The 20,818-nt window shown below is 43.1% G+C and overlaps 3 protein-coding genes across 3 annotated transcripts in view; 2 read left to right on the forward strand and 1 right to left on the reverse strand.

Moving 5' to 3' along the window:
• trdmt1 (tRNA aspartic acid methyltransferase 1) overlaps positions 1–375 on the reverse strand; it is a gene marked incomplete at its 5' end in the record, with an annotated part of 41,568 nt that extends 41,193 nt beyond the window's left edge. The window contains one exon of the mRNA XM_079575965.1: positions 312–375. Within this exon, the coding sequence (XP_079432091.1) occupies positions 312–375 (64 nt within the window). The remainder of the gene's footprint in view (positions 1–311) is intronic.
• A 3,689-nt stretch (positions 376–4,064) lies between these two features.
• LOC306977578 (uncharacterized protein) lies at positions 4,065–11,741 on the forward strand. The gene is made up of 2 exons (XM_079575970.1): positions 4,065–4,480; positions 10,918–11,741. The coding sequence occupies exons 1-2, from the start codon at positions 4,167–4,169 to the stop codon at positions 11,594–11,596; spliced, it is 993 nt and encodes a 330-aa protein (XP_079432096.1). The 5' UTR covers positions 4,065–4,166; the 3' UTR covers positions 11,597–11,741.
• A 4,572-nt stretch (positions 11,742–16,313) lies between these two features.
• Positions 16,314–20,818, forward strand: part of rsu1 (Ras suppressor protein 1) — a 29,180-nt gene continuing 24,675 nt past the window's right edge. Inside the window, exons 1-4 of the mRNA XM_079575979.1 lie at positions 16,314–16,439; positions 16,563–16,676; positions 17,409–17,459; positions 20,488–20,608. Coding sequence (XP_079432105.1) covers positions 16,568–16,676; positions 17,409–17,459; positions 20,488–20,608 — 281 coding nt within the window. The 5' untranslated portion in view covers positions 16,314–16,439; positions 16,563–16,567. The remainder of the gene's footprint in view (positions 16,440–16,562; positions 16,677–17,408; positions 17,460–20,487; positions 20,609–20,818) is intronic.

Below are 20,818 nucleotides of genomic sequence, written 5' to 3' on the forward strand. Positions count from 1 at the left end.
ATTATATGACGAGCACCTGTATAGTGTTATTGAGTGACAGGAATAGCACTGTATGACGTGGGCCTTCATTTGTCCTCAAAAAAGTAAATGGAATAGGCTACTAATGCAAATTAAGATATTTGTCCCTCAACCCTCACCGTAGTCCATGCGCGAGCTACGAATGCTGGGATTGTAGTTTATGAATTAAAGTCAACACAAGCGGTGACAGACATCTCCCGGAAGAGCCCAGGTTAGAACACCTGTGCGCGCGGATCAAATCCCTCAGACAATGATTAGACCAGAAGAACTCCTGCACACCTGAACACTGTTACCTTTGAGAGCGAAGTGCATGCCCCCGATCCCACTGTAGAGCTCAAGGACCCGCAGAGGCTCCATCCCAGTCCGGGCCGGGACAGTCAGAAGAGCAGGCGGAGTCCCAGTGGAGCTGTTCTCGGCTGTTCTACACGTGGATCTATAAGAATGTGGTTCTACGCGGTCCCTCTCTCTGTGTATGTGCACCACAGAACTCATGTGTGCCTGTCTGACTTGCTCTGCTTTACTTATTCAACGTGCACCAGCGTTCAATATGTGTCACTGCCCCCTGCCGGCCGGCGTGTGTGTGGCCTACTTCTTCTTCTTCTAGGATCTATCCAACTAGTAGTTTTTTAAAACAGAGATTTAAAATGGATGTAGGAAACTGTAGCTTTTGTGAAAGTGAACCAGAAGATTTAGATCATCTTTTTTGTTTGTGTGAAGTTGTCCAAAGGTTTTGGCTGGACCTTCAACAATGGATTGTCTCTAAAGGAACTCAGATTATCAACCTAACAATTAATGATATAAAATATGGTATTTTTTCGCAATAATCATAATGATTTTGGTCTTAATATTATTATTTTGTTAAGCAAACATTATATACATAAATGTCGTTTTTTCAAGACAAAACCTAACATCACTCATTGGAGGAATGAGCTGAAACTTTTTTATAAATCTCTATTATTGATCAACACCCAAAATGCAGTAAAACTGGCTTCTTTTATAGACAATCTTATAGAATGAAATGCCCTTTTACATTTTTATTTTTTTATTTTTTATATAACTTGCCCCATGTTCTTTTAATATATATATATATATATATATATTCTTTATTATGTGCGCTGAACATAGTGAGGTCTTTACGCTGTACCTTTTTTGTTTGTATTTGAATAAAAAAAACAAAAAATCTTCTTCTTCTTCTTCTTCTTCTTCTTCTTCTTCTTCTTCTTCTTCTTCTTCTTCTTCTTCTTCTTCTTCTCCTTCTTCTTCTTCTTCTCCTTCTTCTTCTTCTTCTTCTCCTTCTTCTTCTTCTTGCTTCCGGCAGGCTACGCGCGGGAATGCGCAATGCTGTCCCCCACCGTCAGAAACCAATACACTATCCCAAATTCTCACCAAAAGGCCAGTACGGCGAAGGAACAGAAGAATGCCTTCTTCCACCTGCTTCTCCCTCACAGAAAAAAATGTTTTTACCGAAAAAACAGAAAAGCCCAAGTCAGAAAGCCGACCTCTCCTGTGTGGCCTACATCTTCACTATCTACTTCTGTTTGGCACATCTACCCTTTATTATTTATGCTGCATGCATTTACTGTGTACAATGCCTTTGACTACTTAAATGTGATTCACGCTTTCCCCCATTTTCACATTTATTCAAGTACATGTAGTCTTTCTGAAGTAGCCTAACTGTACTTCTTTGGATAGTTTTGTCACACAGTAAAATGTACTTGAGGTAACAGTATGCACACTTGAGTAAAACATTTGATTGCTCATTACACAAATAGTCAATCTGTAAATAACAAAAGCTCCATGTTGGCATTTGAAAACTTGCCAAATCAGAATTATATTTTTACCATTTTAATTTTGTCTGCCTTAGGCATAAATCAGACTTTTTTACTTTTGCGCTAACTTTGTATAAATGCTTTGTGTATATCGTTCAGGAATACTAGAATGTTTACATCATTTCATGTTTTATTTCTCATCATTTCTGTCACTACTTTGTTGGGATTCTGACTTTTACGCTCCATACTAACAGTACTCAAGTAGGCCATTTTCCCAGGTCGGCTATTTTTACTTAGGTCACTACTTTCAAGTTTCAAGTTGAATGGTTTTGTATCGCCCAATATCACAACAGAAGTGGCCTCACAGCTGCAACAAACATTAAGGCAATAAAACAGAGCAATAAATATGACATTTAAAAGTTCAGGTGAATCCAGGCAAATATAATGTCCAATAGGAGGCGGCGACGAGCGGCGTGGGCGTCCCCCGTCCTTAGACTCTCCAGCACGGCAAGGAAAAACTCAAAAACCCGGCAGGAGAAAAGAGAAACCTTGGGGAGAACCACAGAAGGAGAGATCCACTCCCATGGACGGACAGGCTATAGAGACCCAGGGCCGAAGGATCCCTCAGCAGACGGGCCAAGATCACAGACCGTCCTGTCCTCAGATTCCAGAATGCAGGTTCCTCCTTTCACCCAGGTTCCTCCATTCGATCTAGACAGGCACTCCCGAGGGGGAGGGACAGGAGACACCATGTGAATAGTGATGAACAGATACAGATAAATTCAATATTGTATCATAATAAGACAAAGTCTGCAGTCAGAAGAAGAGGATAGCGCTCAGTGGACCGTACTTCCCACAGCAGTGTTTCTCCTGAGGCAGCTTTACTTCAGGCTGTGGGTCAGAGCTTTACTTCAGGCTGTGGGTCAGAGCTTTACTTCAGGCTGTGGGTCAGAGCTTTACTTCAGGCTGTGGGTCAGAGCTTTACCGAACTGACCTGATTATAAGCTCATTCTCAGAGGTACGTTTTGAGCCTAGTCTTAAATATAGGGACTGTGTCTGCTTCTTTAACGTGGGCTGGGAGTTTATTCCACAAAACCGGAGCTTGGAGCTAAAGGCTCTGCCTCCTACAGTAATTTTGGAGACTCGAGGAATCACTAGTAACCCTGAGTTTTGAGAGCGGAGAGCTCTGGTTGGCTGATATGGAACGACAGCGTCTTGGAGATAGAGCGGAGCTAAACCCTTTATGGATTTAAATGTGAGGAGCAGGATTTTAAATGTTATTCTAAACTCAACAGGAAGCCAATGGAGAGACTTTAGCACAGGTGTCATGTGTTCTCTTCTCTTCGTCCGCGTTAACAATCTTGCAGCTGCGTTTTGAACTCTTTTCAGGGAGCTTTTAGGGCACGCTGCCAGCAGGCTGTTGCAGTAATCCAGCCTTGAAGAGACAAATGCGTGAATAAGTTTATCTGCATCGCTCTTAGTTAGGATATTTCGTATTTTAGTAATGTTGCGCAGGTGAAAGAACGCTATTTTACAAGCCTGGTTTATGTGTGTTTTAAAAGAGAGGTCTTGGTCAAACAGAACTCTGAGGTACTACTTTTTACTTCTTCTTGAGAAAAAAAAAAAAGAAGTAAAGTTACCCTTACATGTGTTTTTAACTACTCTACCCACCTCTGATTACCCCCACCCTAACACAGAGCATTTTTCAAGAGTAAAATGAGGCATAACAAAAATGTGACAAAATGTCAAATTGGTTTATATAGTGTATATAGGCAAGTTTTTAAGATCAAATTTAAAATGTTAATTTAGTGCAGAAAGGCCCAACCAGGGACTGGAGTTGAAAATTAGCATTATCTCTTTTAGCATCGCATCAGTAACAAGCTTGTTTTGTACTATGTTGACTTGCAATGTCCCTGTCAAATAAATCAATAAATCAATAAAAATTTAAAAAAAACAATGGAAAAAGTGGCAAGTGCCATGAAAAAAAAAAGTGACAACAACTCGACCACACATGACTTTTCTGTTAGGCTACTCTTTTGTTGCTCTTTTGTGGCGTTTTCGTCACACAATTGTGTCACTTTTTCATCACGTTTCAGTCACTCTTTTGTTGCTGTGTTAATTTGGGTAAAGCCAAACTGGAGAAAACGTGCTCGTTTCAGGCCAGGATTAAAAGGTTAATTTACCTTCAATTCAATGTTAGTAGTTACACACCGTGTCCTGTAGGTGGCGGTGTGGAGCTGAGTAGTTGGTTGCGACCCGCCAGTCAGCCCTAAAAGAAGACTCGCCCTATGGTTCCTGATCTTCCTGCGGGAGCTCGTGGATCTGTAGCTGCGGTCGGAGCTAAAGCTAAAAACAGATCGGAGCTAAAGCTAAAAACAGATGTTCGAAATGTCCAAAGGCCAGACGCTGAGAGCCCTGGTGAAGGAGCGGCTGACTGCGGCCGCGGAAGAGATATTCACGCTGTTTGAAAGAACCATCGCGGAGTATGAGGAAGAGCTGTGTCGCTCCAAGGAGGAAAACCTGCGGACACTGCAGCGCCTGGAGGCGGCCGTGAGCCCGGTCCACTGCCTCTCTCCTCCGGAGGTTAAAGAGGAGCCAGAGGAGCAAGAGGGGCCAGAGGAGCCAGAGGAGCCAGAGGAGCCAGAGGAGCCAGAGGAACAGGGCGTCAAACAGGAGGCAGAGCAGCAGACAGTGTAGGTGCTCTACGGCAGGGTACCGTTATTTGTTTCCGTACCTTTACAATACTTGGTTTTCGACACCGATACCTGAACAATCCTTTTTTCGATACCAGCACTTTAACGATAAGGGAGACCGGGTATGGTTGTAACATGGGAAGAGTTGTAGCAACACCGTCACTTGAATATCAGTGTTTACCCACTTCCTCCCTGACCCACATGGTGCTTGTCAAGGTTCTAAACAGGTTCATGCAGATTTTGTAGCCAGTATAACATGATTTTGAGGTAAGAAAGTACATTTCTCGACCTTTAGTGTGTATACTATTGCACATAAAACCATATGACTTACACATCGATGTGTAAATGTCCCCCTGATCATTTCAAACCAGTATGCTAATATATAGCTCACCAAACAATGGCTGACAGGGGTGGTCGTAGCACAATCATCCCCTTCACCTAGCGAGGTGCCTTCAAATGCTTTTAATAAAACATCTGATGAGGTCAGAAAAAGGACAAGTCAGTCAGATCAGTTGCAAAGGCTCATGGGATCTGCCATGTAACACTGAGCAGATACTGTAAAACGCTGCAGAAGCTGAGAGACCGGGGTCCAGTTATCTTCCCAGTGGAGGTTATATTGAAGCAGCAACCGAGTTTTCTCTGAGGTGCAGGAGGATGTGTTGGGGATTATTTGACTCAGACAGCAGACCTGTATTATGGACTGACTCTAACGTGAAGTTAAGCATATGACAGGTTAGAGAGAGAGAGACATTGTTCTTTTTTATTTCACTAAACCTCTATTTGAAGCAGATCACATGACGTGGCCTCTGTATTGTTTCTTTTGTTTAACTGTCGTCCTGGTCGTGGCACACTGGACCAGCTCTATACCCTTCATCGGGTGCTCGAGGGTTCATGGGAGTTCGCCCAACCAGTCCACATGTGTTTGTGGATCTGGAGAAAGCGTTCGACTGCGTCCCTCGTGGTGCCCTGTGGGGGGTGCTGCGGGAGTGTGGGGTCCGGGGCCCTCTGCTAAGAGCTGTCTGTTCCCTGTATGAGCAGCAGGAGCTTGGTTCGCATTGCCGGCAGTAAGTCAGACCTGTTCCCGGTGCGTGTTGGTCTCCTCAGGGCTGCCCTTTGTCACCGGTTCTGTTCATTACTTTTATGGACAGAATTTCTAGGCGCAGCCAGGGGCCGGAGGGTGTCCGGTTTGGGAGCCTCAGAGTCTCATCTCTGCTGTTTGCGGACGATGTTGTTCTGTTGGCTTCAACAAACCGGGACCTTCAGCTGCTCTGGGGCGGTTTGCAGCCGAGTGTGTAGCGGCCGGGATGAGGATCAGCACCTCCAAATCTGAGGCCATGGTTCTCCACCGGAAAAAGGTGGCTTCCCCTCTACAGGTCGGTGGGGAGTCCTTACCTCAAGTGGAGGAGTTCAAGTATCTCGGGGTCTTGTTCACGAGTGAGGGGTGGATTAGGGATGCACCGATACCACTTTTTCTAAAACCGATACGAGTACTTGGATTTAAGTACTCGCCGATACCGAATACCGATACGAGTACAAGGCATTTTCTTCAACATTCTTACTTTTTTCACAGCAGATTGGTTTGTAATTAGTTAATTTACTCATGTACATTTCCTTAAGTAAAGTAGGCGACACATTTAAGAGCCGTTATATTAGAATTGTGCTGATGATTTATTTATTTATTTATTTTCATTCAATATAATTTTTAATTTTTATTGCTCTGTCCATCATAGACAGAAAAGTCAATGTCCAAAAGCTCCCCAATGCTTGTGCTTTATTCATTCATATATTTTTATTTAACAATAGTATTGATGTTACTTAAATGGTCTCTTTTCGTCTTTACTTCAGCTCCTGTAGATTTTCTCGTGTGTTTTGTAGCAACTTAGCGAGAAGCTACAGCGTTTTCATTGTTCTGCTGCAGCTCATTTTCGCTCAATATGGACATGCTGTATCTCTTTTATTTGGATTTTCTGAGGACATTTTAGTCGCTGGGTTAGTTTTTCAGATGAATAAACCCCTGGGCATAAAACGGCGTCAGAATGGCCAAAACTGCGCTAGCCGCGAGTTAGCAACATTAGCCTGTATGTTGTAAACACTGCAGACGCTGCAGCACTAACAACATTAAGCTCTGGTTAAATCCACTATCTAGATCAACTAGACAAGGACGTCCTGTATCACCCATCATTTTCCTTTTGGCCATTGAACCCCTGGCATGCGCCATTAGGGCCCATGATAGTATTATAGGCATCACACTTTTTCAGCATATGTTTAAGATAAACTTGTTTGCCGATGACATACTTCTGACTTTGACAGGACCCGAGCAGTCAATTGTTCATCTCCTTAAATTAATCAATGACTTTGGTTCATTCTCGGGGTACAAACTCAATTGGTCCAAAAGTGAAACTATCCCATTAAATCAATATTCACATCCAAGAATCTTAGCTTCAACTCCCATAGTGTGGAAACAACACGGTATGAAATACTTGGGTATTGTTATTAAACACCCAATAAGTAATATTTTTGAAATGAATGGACCAAAGCTTCTACAAAATGTCAAGGAGGACTTAAGGAGATGGACAAATCTACCTTTGTCTTTATGGGGGAGGGCAGAGGTTCTTAAAATGAACATACTTCCAAGATTGATCTTTCTTCTTTCTTCAATCCCAATGAAATTTCCTCAGAAGTGGTTTAGAGCAATAAATAAACAATTCACAACATTCTTATGGAAAGAAAAAAGATCAAGGGTCAGTCTAAGGAAACTGTCCATCCCTCGTAAAAGCGGGGGATTGGGAGTCCCTGATATGTATACATACTACCTAGCCTTCAATGCTCAATACCCTTTAACCTGGGCCTATAAAAAAGAGCCATGTGAAATAGGCAGCTGGAACTGGTTGGAACAGAAAACAGTATTAGATACTTGTAAAAATATCTCAACTGCATCCCTTTGGTATAAACCAAAATGTGACAAAAGAATCCAAAACCCTATAATCAAGTTCTCATGTGAAATTGCACAGGCCATTCACAAACGCCTCAAAATGAATGCCCCCTCCCTTCCATCTTGTCCCATTTGGAATAATCCGCTCTTTACAGCTGGTGGACAACCCCTTGTTAATGATTCATGGAAAAATAAAAATATAAGGACATTGGGACAAATATTGCATGGGGAGGAAATTATGCCATTCCAACAACTTAAAACAATATTTAATTTAAGCGACAGGCATGGCTTTCAATATATGCAGCTTAAAGCTATTCTCTCTAGTTTCCAATTTACTAATACAAATGAATACCTGGACCACCAACTCCAAACTGCAGTAAATGGCCGTAACACAGTTTCAAGACTGTATAAGTTATTAAGTCATAACTTTTTTGAATGTTGCGGGGGTATCATGGAACAATGGGAGAAGGATTTAGAGACAAATATAACCAAAGAAGAGTGGGAGACCAAACTAAGACAGTCAAATTACAGCTCAAAATGCGTGAGATACAAACTGATACAACTCAAGATTCTATTCAGATCATACATCACGCCACAGAAAATACATCAAATGAATAGTAGTGCCTCAGATTTATGTTGGCACAGCTGTGGCATGACTGGGACCCTTATCCATCTTTGGGAATGCCCTGAAGTGAAAAAACTTTTGGGAAAAAATTAAAGATGTTTTATGTCAAAAACTCAAAGTAAATTTCCAGTTATGCCCAGTAGCCATTTTGGGGGAAAATGTGGAGGGTGTGGACTCCAGAATAACACAAAAGATAATTTCTTCAGCGTTTCTCTCAGCAAAGCGCACTATCCTTATTAATTGGAAGGTGCGGAAACAAAATAGTTTTCAGCTTGATAAATGGCTGGGAGAATACCTGGATCTTCTCTCCATGGAACAAGCAGCTCTAGCGCTCGAAGACTTGAGCGAAGAGCACCTTAACATATTTAACTTAGTATGGTCTGCACTAAAACAAACTAATATATAGAATTAATGGCCTTTATGGAAAATGTGAAAATAACTGTCTGAGTTAAACAAATTATGAATGTCTGCATGATGGTGTGTCTGTCTTGTCTTGTCTTGTCTTGTTGACCGGTATGGCATCAATATGTGGGAAGGTGTGTTTTGTCTTTGTAGGGCATTTGTAAGTTGTACTCTGTCTGCCAACCTACCCCTCCTTTCCCTCCCTATGTTGTCCATTGTCATTGTGTCATTTTTGTTTGTGGAATGTTTAAGTTTGTCTTTTATGTCTGTTATTGTCAAATAAAAAAATAAAATAAAAAAAAAAGCACAGACTCTGATTTAGAGAGCGCAGTCTGTAATAAAGTCAGCTCTATGTGGAATATTGTGTTTACACTAAACAATTCTCCAGTTTGTTGCTTCTTCTCTCCTCAGCTGAGAGCTGCGCCTCGTAGCTGCGCCTCGTAGCTGCGCCTCGTAGCTGCGCCTCGTAGGTGCGCTGGCCGCACGTCAAATGGAATCGGTTTCTGGTATCGGGACCTCATGAATAAGTACGAGTATGAGTACAAGCCTGTGGTATCGGCCCGATACCCGATACTGGTATCGGCGCATCCCTAGGGCAGATGGAGCGTGAGATTGACAGACGGATCGGTGCGGCGTCAGCAGTGATGCGGTCGCTGTATCGGTCTGTCGTGGTAAAGAGGGAGCTGAGTCGGGGCAAAGCTCTCGATTTACCGATCGATCTACGTTCCCGCCCTCACCTTTGGTCATGAGATTTGGGTAATGACCGAAAGGACAAGATCGCGAATACAAGCGGCCGAAATGAGTTTCCTTCACAGGGTGGCTGGGCGCACCCTCCGAGATCGGGTGAGGAGCTCAGTTACCCGAGAGGAGCTCGGAGTAGAGTCGCTGCTCCTTCACGTCGAAAGGAGCCAGCTGAGGTGGCTCGGGCATCTGTTTCGGATGCCTCCTGGTCGCCTCCCTCGGGAGGTGTTCCAGGCATGTCCTAGTGGGACAAGGCCTCGTGGAAGACCCAGGACACGGTGGTGGGACTATGTCTCCGAGCTGGCCTGGTGTCGCCTCAGGGTCCCCCCAGAACAGTTGGAGGAGGTGTGCGTGGATCGGGAAGTCTGGGCATCTCTGCTGAGACTGCTGCCCCCGCGACCCGGCCCCGGATAAAGCGGAAGAAAATGGATGGATGGGTTTAACTGTTGCAACTTACCCCAGCATGTGTTACACCTGGTAGTGAGGTCGGTTGTAACAAAGGACCTTCAGATTCATTTAGATTCATTTTATTGGCCATTTGCAGTTTGAAAAACCACATTGGAAAGAAATGTGCGAAGAGCTCAAAGTGCGATATGTAAAACACGTAAAAAGACACAATTGTTGGCACCTTTGCTGCGGGTCGCCTATTATTACCAGGAGCTGAACCCTGTCCTCCGGATTCAGTATCCGACATCCTTTCAGAAGATCCACCTCAGTCGCCAGGCAATCATGACACGGGAGACATGTTTTATGTTTTGGTAGAAGCCACACTGCCCCGGTGCTCGTGTTGAACTGAACCGCATGGGGAGGCTCCGCCTTTATTATAATGACACTGCGCGTAAACCTGCGCTGAACAAAGTAGTGCCCACAAAATAACAGTGGCAAAACATCGCACTCTAACAACAATATAAAAAACAGAACAAACAAACAATGCCGCATTAAAAGCCTAAGGGCAAAATACTGTACAATAAAAGTCCATACAGATAAATAAATAGAAGTGCCTTGTTTAAAGTGATCACAGCTTGAGGAAAGAAACCATGCACCATGTATTTGACATCATCTCATGAGGTCTGTGATATTCTTGCAGAGAGATTAGTTACATCCGTGATTTAATTTACAGCGCAATCCCTGCAAAGTTTGTAGGTTTACAAGGCCTACAGAAGACCAGTGTGTGTTTCTGACAGGAGGGGGCGTGGCATCACGATGGTGGCTCTCCATCGTGATGTTGCTCATCCATCACGATGGACGATGATATTGTCCATCGTGATGTTGCTCATCCATCACGATGGACGATGATATTGTCCATCGTGATGTTGCTCATCCATCACGATGGACGATGATATTGTCCATCGTGATGTTGCTCATCCATCACGATGGACGATGATATTGTCCATCGGCACAACCCTATATAGTACCATAAAACAGATAAATAATGTACATTTTCCAAGTTTTCTTCTTTTTTTTTTTTTACCATTTTCAACACATTTTTCCACGTGTTCCCCTAAATGTTCAAATATTTCTCTTTTTTTTTTTATTAGAATTTTTTTCATTTTTCCCCCCAATTTATTCCCAATTTTGCATCAAATTTTCAATGTCTTTCCACGTTTTTTCCCAAATTTACCCCAATTCCTCCACTTGTTCATCCCAATCCCTCCTCATGGGCAATGTTGGAAATGATGTCATTTTATTTTCAGACGTTGACTTTCTGCTGATTTGGTCATTTGATTTGCTTTTCAGGTGTGTCCCAGAGTTCAGCGGTGTGTGCGTGAGGAGAAAAGAGTTCTCGCTGCTTCAACAAAGACAAACAAGAGAATACAGAGAGGACACACGAGGAGAGGGCGACGACACCCAGGACCAGAATGACGACTGGGAGCATACCGACGACTGGGAACTTCCACTCTTCTGCGCAGCCGGACACACGGAGACCGAGGCCGACGCAGATCGCCACAACCAAGTCTACAACACATCTGCACCAGTGACGAGTGGAGATGTGTGCGGAACTGGCCACGGAGCTGAGAGGAGGGAGAGACACCAGTGCTCGGATTGTACAAAGCAGTTTTGGACGAAACAGGATTTACAAAGACACATCCGGGTTCACGCGGGCGAGAGACCTTACAGCTGCTCCATCTGTCAGAAAGACTTTGCTACGAAGGGTGCCCTAAATGTCCACAGGAGGAGACATACAGACAAACCCTGCAGCTGCCCGGTCTGTAATAAAGAGTTCACCAACGGCTGTAACCTGAAAAGACACATTAGGACTCACACTGGAGAGAAGCCTTACAGCTGTTCGTTCTGCAGTAAGGAGTTTAACCAGAGCTCCAATCTGAAGCGACACATGAGGATCCACTTAGAGGAACAACCGGAGCTGAGCACGGAGTGGCCGAGGGACGTCAGCTGTGTCCATGTCCCCTTCTGAAGGGCCTGGACGTTCAGATGAAGACAGAGGACGGAGTGGTGTGGTAGAAGGCCTCTGCTAAAGACTGAGCACACAGACGTTTTGGTTTATGGTTGGTATCCCTGTGAAGGAGCGCCACAGCTAGCCGTCGCCCTCTCCCGCCTCATGAAACAGCCACCTGGAGGGGCGTGAGCTGATACGCTGTTAAAGTAAAGTGGGGGGGGGTTACATCTGATGAAAATGCCGATATCTCCGAATCCGAAAGTGATGAAAATGTTTTGCATTGGAAAGTGCTCTGTTAGAGCTTTAAAATGAGCCCCCCCCCCCCACAATGTCCTCAGCCTCAGGGGAGCAGAGAAACGTTGACAATCGGTCAGAAGTTTGTACCTATTTTTTATACTTAATGTTGTAGACTTTTGTATATCATTTCAGAACAATAAGAGACAGAGACAAACTGTTTTTTGTTTTGGAATCATCTTATTTTTGTCTTTCAAGCAAGCTTTGTCTAAAGTACTACTAAACATGAATCTACAGCGCCCCCTGCTGTCACAGTTCAACACTGACACGTTTAGAAGCTTCACACACAGGATTATAGACCAGACATTTTTAAAAATATGTCTGGTTTATAATGCATATCAGCATCGGCCGATCAAAATCCCCAATAATTGATATCGGCCTTAGAAAAAACATTATCGTCCTCTGTTAGACATATGTCTATATATAAATGATTGAAGCCTGTACTATATCAATAAATGTTTAACAATAGGCTATTTGAGAGATAAAAAAAAAAACATCAAATTAAATGACTTAAAATATCGGCCAACCCCCTTCATATCGGTATCGGCATCGGACCCCTCTATCTGTCTTCTCCATCTCTTTAACCTCTTAACCCCCGCTCCAGTTCAGTTTACCCAAGTCTACCAAACTCATGGAAACAGGTCACATTCCTCGCGTTGTTGGCACTTTTTTTTCATTTGTTTTTGTTACATTTTTGTCGCTTTACTGTTGCTCTTTTGTGACTTTTTTGTTGCATTTTCATCATGTTTTTGCTGCTTTTGTAACACATTTTTGTCATTTTCTCGTCACTTTTTCATCGCCTTTTTGCCAAGTTTCTGTCTCATTTTTTTTGGCTATTTTGACCTGATTTTGACCGATTTTTTTTCCAGAAGCTTTTAGATTTGGGTAAAGCCAAACTGGAGACGATGTACTGAGTTCAGGTGGGGGTTGACAGGTTAAACTGGAGGCTGAAGCTGACGTTTGTAGCCTCTCTTCATTCAGTTGGTAGAGCGGGTCGTCTCATGATGGGACGGTCCGGGGTTCGAATCCTAGCTCCCGAGGGAGCTCACTGTCGCTGTGTCCTTGGGCAAGACACTTCAGCCTCCAGTGTCTGCGCACACTGGTGTATGATTGAGAGTGAATGGCTGAGTGGTTGCTTTATAAGTTGAGAGCGTTTACTATGATTCATTTGTATTGTTTGAAAGGGTAAAAATCTGTGTCATAAGTTTGATTTATTTGAATAACAAGGTTCCGTTAGTGATCAGATCGTAGATTATCTTTGTTTTCTTTAATCTCTTCTTTAAACGCCTTAACCGAGCTCATTTTTTCCAGCTCAGCCTTACCCAAATCTAAAAAAACTTCTGGACTGGAGCTTACAGGATATAGGCCAGTGTAACGCCTCATTTGAAAGCTAAGACCTACAAAACTGATCGTGACTTTTTGTCTCGTTTTCGTAGGCTTTTTTGTTGTGCTTTTCAATGTATTTATTTTTTGCTTTCGTCATCGCTTTTTTCACTCGCTTTTTAGTCGTGTTTTTGACGCTTTTCAATTGCGTTTTTGTTGCTTCTCCAGCATGTTTTTGTCGCTTCTTTTGGGGCTCTTTTTTGTTGCATTTTTATTCGTTTTTAGTTGTGTTTTTGTTGCTTTTTTATTGTGTTATTGTTACTTTTCCAGCACATTGTTGTTGCTCTTTTGTTGCTTCTTTGTTTGCGTTTTTTCATCCTTGTTTTCGTTGCCGTTTTGACACTTTTTTCCAGAAGCTTTTAGATTTGAACAGATCCCAAAGACTCGGTTCCAGCAAAGAGCCATAAATCCCATCAGTAAAAAGGCTCTCAGTGCACGGTCAACATTTCCATAGTAACATGACACAAAACAAACAACTGCTGTTTCAAATGCTAAACTATGAAACGTCAAAGAAAGTAAAAGCACTGTGAAAATCAAAGTGCATTATTTAAAGTAAGATGTTGTATTTGATCAAAGAAAGAAATACCAAGTACATGAAAATACAGTGAAATACTTTTGTAAGTTTGCGGCTTATTAAGTGTAAGATAAATGTTGTATGATTTATGGGCTGTTGCTTCCATCTTAATGTTCCAGTGTTACAATGTTCTTTTGCTTGATTACAGCTGACAAACTGCCCTGTTTCATTACCTTCACATGTACACAATAAAGAACAAATGTGGAATGTATTGTGGAAGTATTTTGTTTCAAATTACCGTCACAAATACAGTCGAATGACAAGCATTTCAGAAAATATTTGTAGGTGTAAATCAGAGATTGTTGCTTTTATTCACAAAAAGAGACAATGAAAAAAGCATGCAGTTATCTGCTAAGAACATCTACAGAATATAGTTTTTGCCACTGAAATTTGGTAGTCTGATGCACCACCTAATAATTGCTTTTCAGCACGAGCAAAACCTGTGTACTCTGCTTCATCTGGTCTGGATGTCATTGAATTGTTTAAATATTTTTTGATCAACTCCTGTTTTTGTTTTTGTTTTTTTAAAGGTAAAAAGAAGAGGGTTCAGGGACGTGCACAGATAGTGCCCAGGTGGTGCTCAAGCACCTGCCCCTTTGCCCTGTGCCCTTTAAGTGCCCTTCTCAAGACCAGTTTTTTTTCCTCCCCAATATTAAGTATTGTTCATTTTATTGTTCTTAGATGTTTGCCCAACTAAGCCAACATGTGCTGAACATACAGTTTGAATGTTCAACAACTTCAAATGGCGCTTCCTTCCTCCTCCGCCTCTGAGCCGCTCCTGATCACAGAAGAGCAGCTGTGCTGTCCCCGTGTCTCCCCGTTTGAGACGATGGTTCAGCCCAGCTCTGAGAGACGCGGGAGGAAAGGAAACTAAGTACATTCGATAACTTTATGAACGAGCCAGCGCGACATGACTGGATTATTAAAGGGAAAGGAAACGAAAGGGCCGTCAGCGCGAGGACGTCAGCGCGAGGACGTCAGCGCCACCGCGCGTGCGAAATCTGCACAAAGTCAGCGGTAAAAGTCAGTCACTTTCGCGGTTCTGTTTTGTCGCTATAAAATGTTCTGAAAATGAGCTTTGTTACTCAGACTAACCCCCAGATTCCACATTCTCCGTGCTCGCCCCGCTCCGCTCCGTTCCACTCCGCCCCGACCTCCGCAGCAAATGCGTTGCTATGTTGAACGTTCAGAAACATTCCACATCGTCCACTCCGCTCCGAGGGGCCTACGTCGCCTCTCCGACACTCCGCCTCGCCACGATAAAAATACGGATCAACCCTATTTTCAGGTCCGTCTGCGTCCCGTCAGCTCCGGCCGGATCAAGCTCCACAGTTCAGACCGCACCAAACGGGAAAGAGAACGACAACAATATCCGTATTTTCAAAGTAAATATCCTCCGAGCGGACTTTATTTTAACGAAAATGTCACTATTTCACACAAAGTGACCTCGATAATTCCCTCTGGGGAGTTTGTTATCACACAAACAATCACACGACCCGATGAAGCTTCTGTTGCTTTCGTTCACGTAACTTTTTGTTCTGCCTCTCTCTCCCTCGCGCATGAGGGGGCACAGGCTTCATGCTTCAACACGGCTATACTACTATAGCTCGCATGCTCATAAATAGTTGTTTATTATTTTATTGGGAGTTGTATTTCTCAAAGTCGTTGCTTTGTGCGCGTGCTCCTCGTGGAGCTGGAGCACTGGCGGAGAGGACCGGGGCGGACTGAAGCGGAGACAGTGGGCGTTGATGTCGCAGCCGTTCGGAGTCGGGGCGGAGCGGAGTGGAGCTGAGCGCACAGGCGGATGATGTGGAATCCCGGGGTAAGTCAGGGCTGAGCGTAGACCAGGGCCAGAGCAGAGTGAGCTGAACTAAGGAGGAGCACAGGAACACGAACAGCCCAGTGGATTATTGTTATTCAAGATATTTTTGACAAACCAGATATTTTAAGTGTAGGCTATTGTACCTTTGCTTACTTATCTGTATTTGTGCTTATCTTGAGTGCAGAGCAATGTGATAGTTCTACGTCGTCCTCTAAAGTCTAGTTTATTATTAGGTTCACATTATTGGACATGTTAATCAATGGTCTGTTGGTGTCACTAGTGACAGAAAAAGAAATAATTGCCCTTTTGTCTTGAGCACCTGCCCCTCAAAATGTCTGCGCGTCACTGAGAGGGTTTATACATGTTGGTTTACGTCTTTGTGTGACTGGTCAATTACTTTACTCAAACTAAACAATATCCATCTTGTCCTGGCTGGCACCCCTAACAAAACTCACTCTATCAAAGAAAACTAAAACCGTTAAATACACATCTATAAAATCAATTTACATTTGATACTGAAATGTAATACACATGTAATACAGTATTATACTACCGTTTCAAGATGGCGGCCATGTTCGCGAGAGCATGTCCCACAGGGCATGTCCACTCTAGTGTGTTGCTATGGGCCATGCAGACACATGCCCTTTTATGGTCATGTGTCTCCAGTGTAAACTTCCGCTTGGGGGCGAGGTCGCAGCAGCGGAGCCTGATCAAACTAACATTTCATCACATTTACATTGTTTACTTCACTTCTACTTCTCTTTGTACGTCGGAGTTGTCTTCTAGGCGTAAGGGCTACTCTTCCCAACAGTCCATTGTGTTTATAACGTTATGCCAGTACTTTTGTGGCCCGTATTAGCATGTAGCAGCATAGCTTCTCACTTTTCCCTGCGGTTTGTGTCTATTTTCAGATAAAATGTCCAAGTCTCTGAAGAAGATCGTGGAGGAGAGCCGGGACAAGAACATTCCCGAGGTGGACATGTGCGACAGAGGCATCTCCAACATGCTGGACGTCCAGGGACTGTGTAAGACCATCCAACATCTCTAACATCTCATGTCTGAGACTTTCCAGATCTGACAATCAACAAGTTCACTTGTTTCAGCAGCTCTCATGGAAACTAGTGCAGTTAAAGAACAACGTAATGTGCTAATCTGAAATAAAGATATCTTTTGGAATGAAGAGAGCCAATCCGAGCACAATATGATATATAAAGAAGTGCAGGTGATAGTTTATAAAGTGACACTCGTACAGTGGAGTAGTACGGGGTTCAAAGTGCTTACACTTTAGTCATTATTCAGTCACGCCATACTCAGTGGTGTTGAGTTACTATTGTAGCCACAGCTGCCTCATCACTCACTCACTCACTCACTCACTCACTCACTCACTCACTCACTCACTCACTCACTCACTCACTCACTCCATTCATTATGGTCTATTGTACATGTTTTTAGTGGTGGGGAAACCAGAGGAAACCTACACGCAGTTCTTGTTTTTATGACATCTGATTTAAAAAAACCAACAACATATTATTCCAAAGCTAACAGTCGAAACCTTTTTTTAAAATGATCCAAACTCACAGTTGCACTTTTATCCCTCTGGGAAGTGTGTCTGTAAATAAGCAGCAGCTGCTGCTGTTAACCTGTGTCAAAATGAATGGTCAAAGGCTGTGCTCTTTTCACCATTGACCTCCGGTTGGAACTGGTCACCTGAAAGAGCTGTTTAAATGGTCAGTTTGTAACTCTGTCTCTTGTTGCAGTCACTCTGTCCAACATCACTCAGCTGGTCCTGAGCCACAACAAACTCACTGGTAAGTACTGACCTTTAGGTTTATGGATTAACTTTCATTAAAGGGGGCCTATTATGCAAAATCGACTTTTTCAAGCTTTACATCATGTTATTAAGTCATTCCCTCATTAAAACCATGCCTGAAGTGTTGCCTTGGCACATTCACGTATTTTCGAGTAATCTGTAGAAACTCTGATGGCGGCCATTTTAGGGATAAAACGCCTGATTCCTTCAGGAAACGCCCTCGACCTCCAGGATACGCCTCCGACCTTTCGTCACCAGCCGAGTAACCAACCACTGCTCCTCAGCAGAACCCCCTCCCCACAGTGTCTAGCCCTAAGATGTAAACAGAGTCATCATGGAGGATTAGCTTCATGTGTTGTGAACCGGAGCCACAGCAGACTTTTACAAAGACACACATCAGTGTTTCTGTTACCGAAACACCCAGGATTAAAACCGGTGACAAGAACACTTATTTCAGTGTCTGGTTCTGCGCTGGGCCTTGATGATGCACAGAGCCTCCGGAGAAAGCTAATGCTAAGCTAAACCTCGAGTCATCACGTGAAAACGAGAAATATGCACAAATAAAGTCAATAAAACCACCACACACATAAAGAACCGTTTAACAATGATCACACACGGAGCCAGGCTTGTTGATTTGGAAGTTTATTGCTCACATTTCATCTACAATGGGTCATAGCCGAGTGGTTTTCTCCCGGAGCTAACAAGCTAGCCGCGACAAGCTAACGGGAAAATTCACTGAATACAAGCATATTATGCATTGAAAACGTCACTAAAACAGGCAACTGCTTGAAGCAGCCTTTATGATGATCACACACGGAGCCTGGCTTGTTGATTGTGTAGTTTATTGCTCACATTTCATCTACAGTGAGTCGTAGCCGAGTGGTTTCTCTCGGAGCTAAGGCACTATTAGCCGCGTCAAGCTAACAACCTTCACCTTCACAACATTCATTGAAAACAGGCAGCATATTATGCACAAATAACGTCAATAAAGCAGCAACTACTCGAAGCAGCCTTTACGATGATCACACAATGAGCCTGGCTTTACACATTTGTGGTTTATTGCAGACTTTTCATCAACAATGAGCTGTAGTCGATTATAACAAGCTAACGGGTAACCTCGAAAAACCATTGTCCACTTGCACAGATAATGTCCGTCTTTGAATCGTATGGGCTCCTGCAGATCCTGGTGTCGTCCATGGGGGTATAGTTAGAGATCCATAGGGCATGGCAGATGCAAAGAGATAGCCTCCAAACAGCAGTTATTTTTCAGGCAAGAGCCCCTTCCAAGCGTCCGGTGTGGAAGGTTTGTTTCCAAATAATATCCTGTGTGGCCATTGTTCACAAAGTGATAAACAGTAGCTCCTTTCCAACAATAAAAATTAAAATGCACCGATCGTAGTTTCAATACTTGAGACAACGAGCGGAGTGTTGTTGTGATGCCACAGACAGCGTGTGGAGGGGGCGTGTCGGAAAGGGTCAGAGGTTCTTAAAGAGACAGAGGCCTATTTCAAGTCATTTGCTAACGCCATTTTGAAAGAGCAATTTTATACAAGGCAGTTATTCTAATTTACTGCATTGACAGACCAACAGAAGGTTTCGTCATCATTGTAGTGTCCTATAGACTGGTGCTATGTGGCTGAAAAAAGCATAATACCCCCTCTTTAAAACAAACAAATCACTGATGGGGTTTAAGATGATCAGTAATTCTATTGTTCAGTAGAAGAAGAAGAAGAAGATCTTTATTTATATAGTGCCTTTCACAGACATAGTCACAAAGCGCTTTACATGAGACAATTGTACATTCACTCCACACTCGGTGGTGGAAAGCTACGTTTGTAGCTTGAGTTTCCCCTGGAGACTGTCAGAGGCGCTTTCGCGACTACACACGTCTGCGCCAACAGACCCTCTGACACCACCATTCACTCACACACATCATTCATCCTGGCCTGTTGTGCATGTTTTTAGTGGTAGGGGAAACCGGAGAACCCGGGGGAAACCTACACAGACATGGGGAGAACATGCAAACTCCACACAGAAAGGCCCCGTCCAGGTGGGAATCGAACCCGGACCTTCTAGCTGTGAAGAGAGAGCACTAACCGCTGCCGCCCCAGTACAGTTTTAGACCATTGTAAATGAATACCACTCTCTGCCAGCAGAGGTCACCAAAAGCCAACACTCACAAACACACTTAGTGTTGCAAATACATCAGAACTCACGTTTCAATTCATACTTTCGAAATGACGTATTTGTAAAACTATTTGGGTATTATGTGAGTAGTACAAATATAAATACATATTAGTGCATCAATGTGGCTGTACTCATTTGTTTGACAAAATACAGTAGCCCCCCCTTTCTAGCTGTTTAAGGACTAGGCCTGTGAATTTTAATAAAAGTTGAAATTTTGATGGTCGCTACTGGCAAAAATCACCAACAAAACACCTCCAGTGATTAGTTCTGACCTTTCTGACCAGTATGAGGTTCCGTTTTCCAGGCAGCAGGAGCATTAGCGTTTGAAGACTAAACTAATATAAGACTTAATTTCAGAGCATGTTTATAGTGGTGTAATCTACTGTCGAGATATTCTACGCTTTGTGAGTTACCCATTGAAATAATTGAAATTGTGATTTTTATTCAGATTCACTTTATTAGAAATTAGAAATTTTTCCACATGGAAACAATGTGCAAGGAGCTCAAAGTGCAATGTCAACACATAAAAGGACACAACATAAAAACAAACAAACAAAAACAAAAGTTCTGATTTGTTTGTAATCAATCGTGCAACCTCAGAAATAAAAGCTAACAGTTGGAACATGTTCTGAAATGTGAACCTCGGTTCAGCAATTTGTAGATTATGTTCTCTCTTATTGCAATGTTCTTAGACGTGTTTAAGTGAGTACTGTCTGAAGTCAGCCTGAAAAGTCACAACTGTTCACCAAGAAAAAAGTAAAAATGCCTTTATTGCTCGTGAGGGAGATTCTAAGTGGTGTTGCTCCTGTCTGATTGCTGGTGTTCCTGTTTGTTCTCAGCCGTTCCTCCGAACATCTCTGAGTTGAAGAACCTGGAGGTGCTCAATATGTTCAACAACCAGATAGAAGAGCTGCCCACTCAGATCAGCAGCCTCCAGAAGCTCAAGCACCTCAACCTGGGGTAGGGACACACATGACTTGTCTGTTCCATTACCCTTATACTCTACTATACTCTACTATACTGTCATTGTCACCATTTTCGTCGGGCCTATTTTACTGTCATGATTTAAATGACCCAGTCTTTGAAAAGCACAGGACAAATACGTTTGACTTGCCTGAAATCACATCCATATCAGGACATATTTAATTATCCTATTTACCAGATCCATAC

The sequence above is a fragment of the Gobius niger genome (assembly GCF_951799975.1).
Source record: "Gobius niger genome assembly, chromosome: 18".
Classification (NCBI taxonomy): Eukaryota; Metazoa; Chordata; class Actinopteri; order Gobiiformes; family Gobiidae; genus Gobius; species Gobius niger.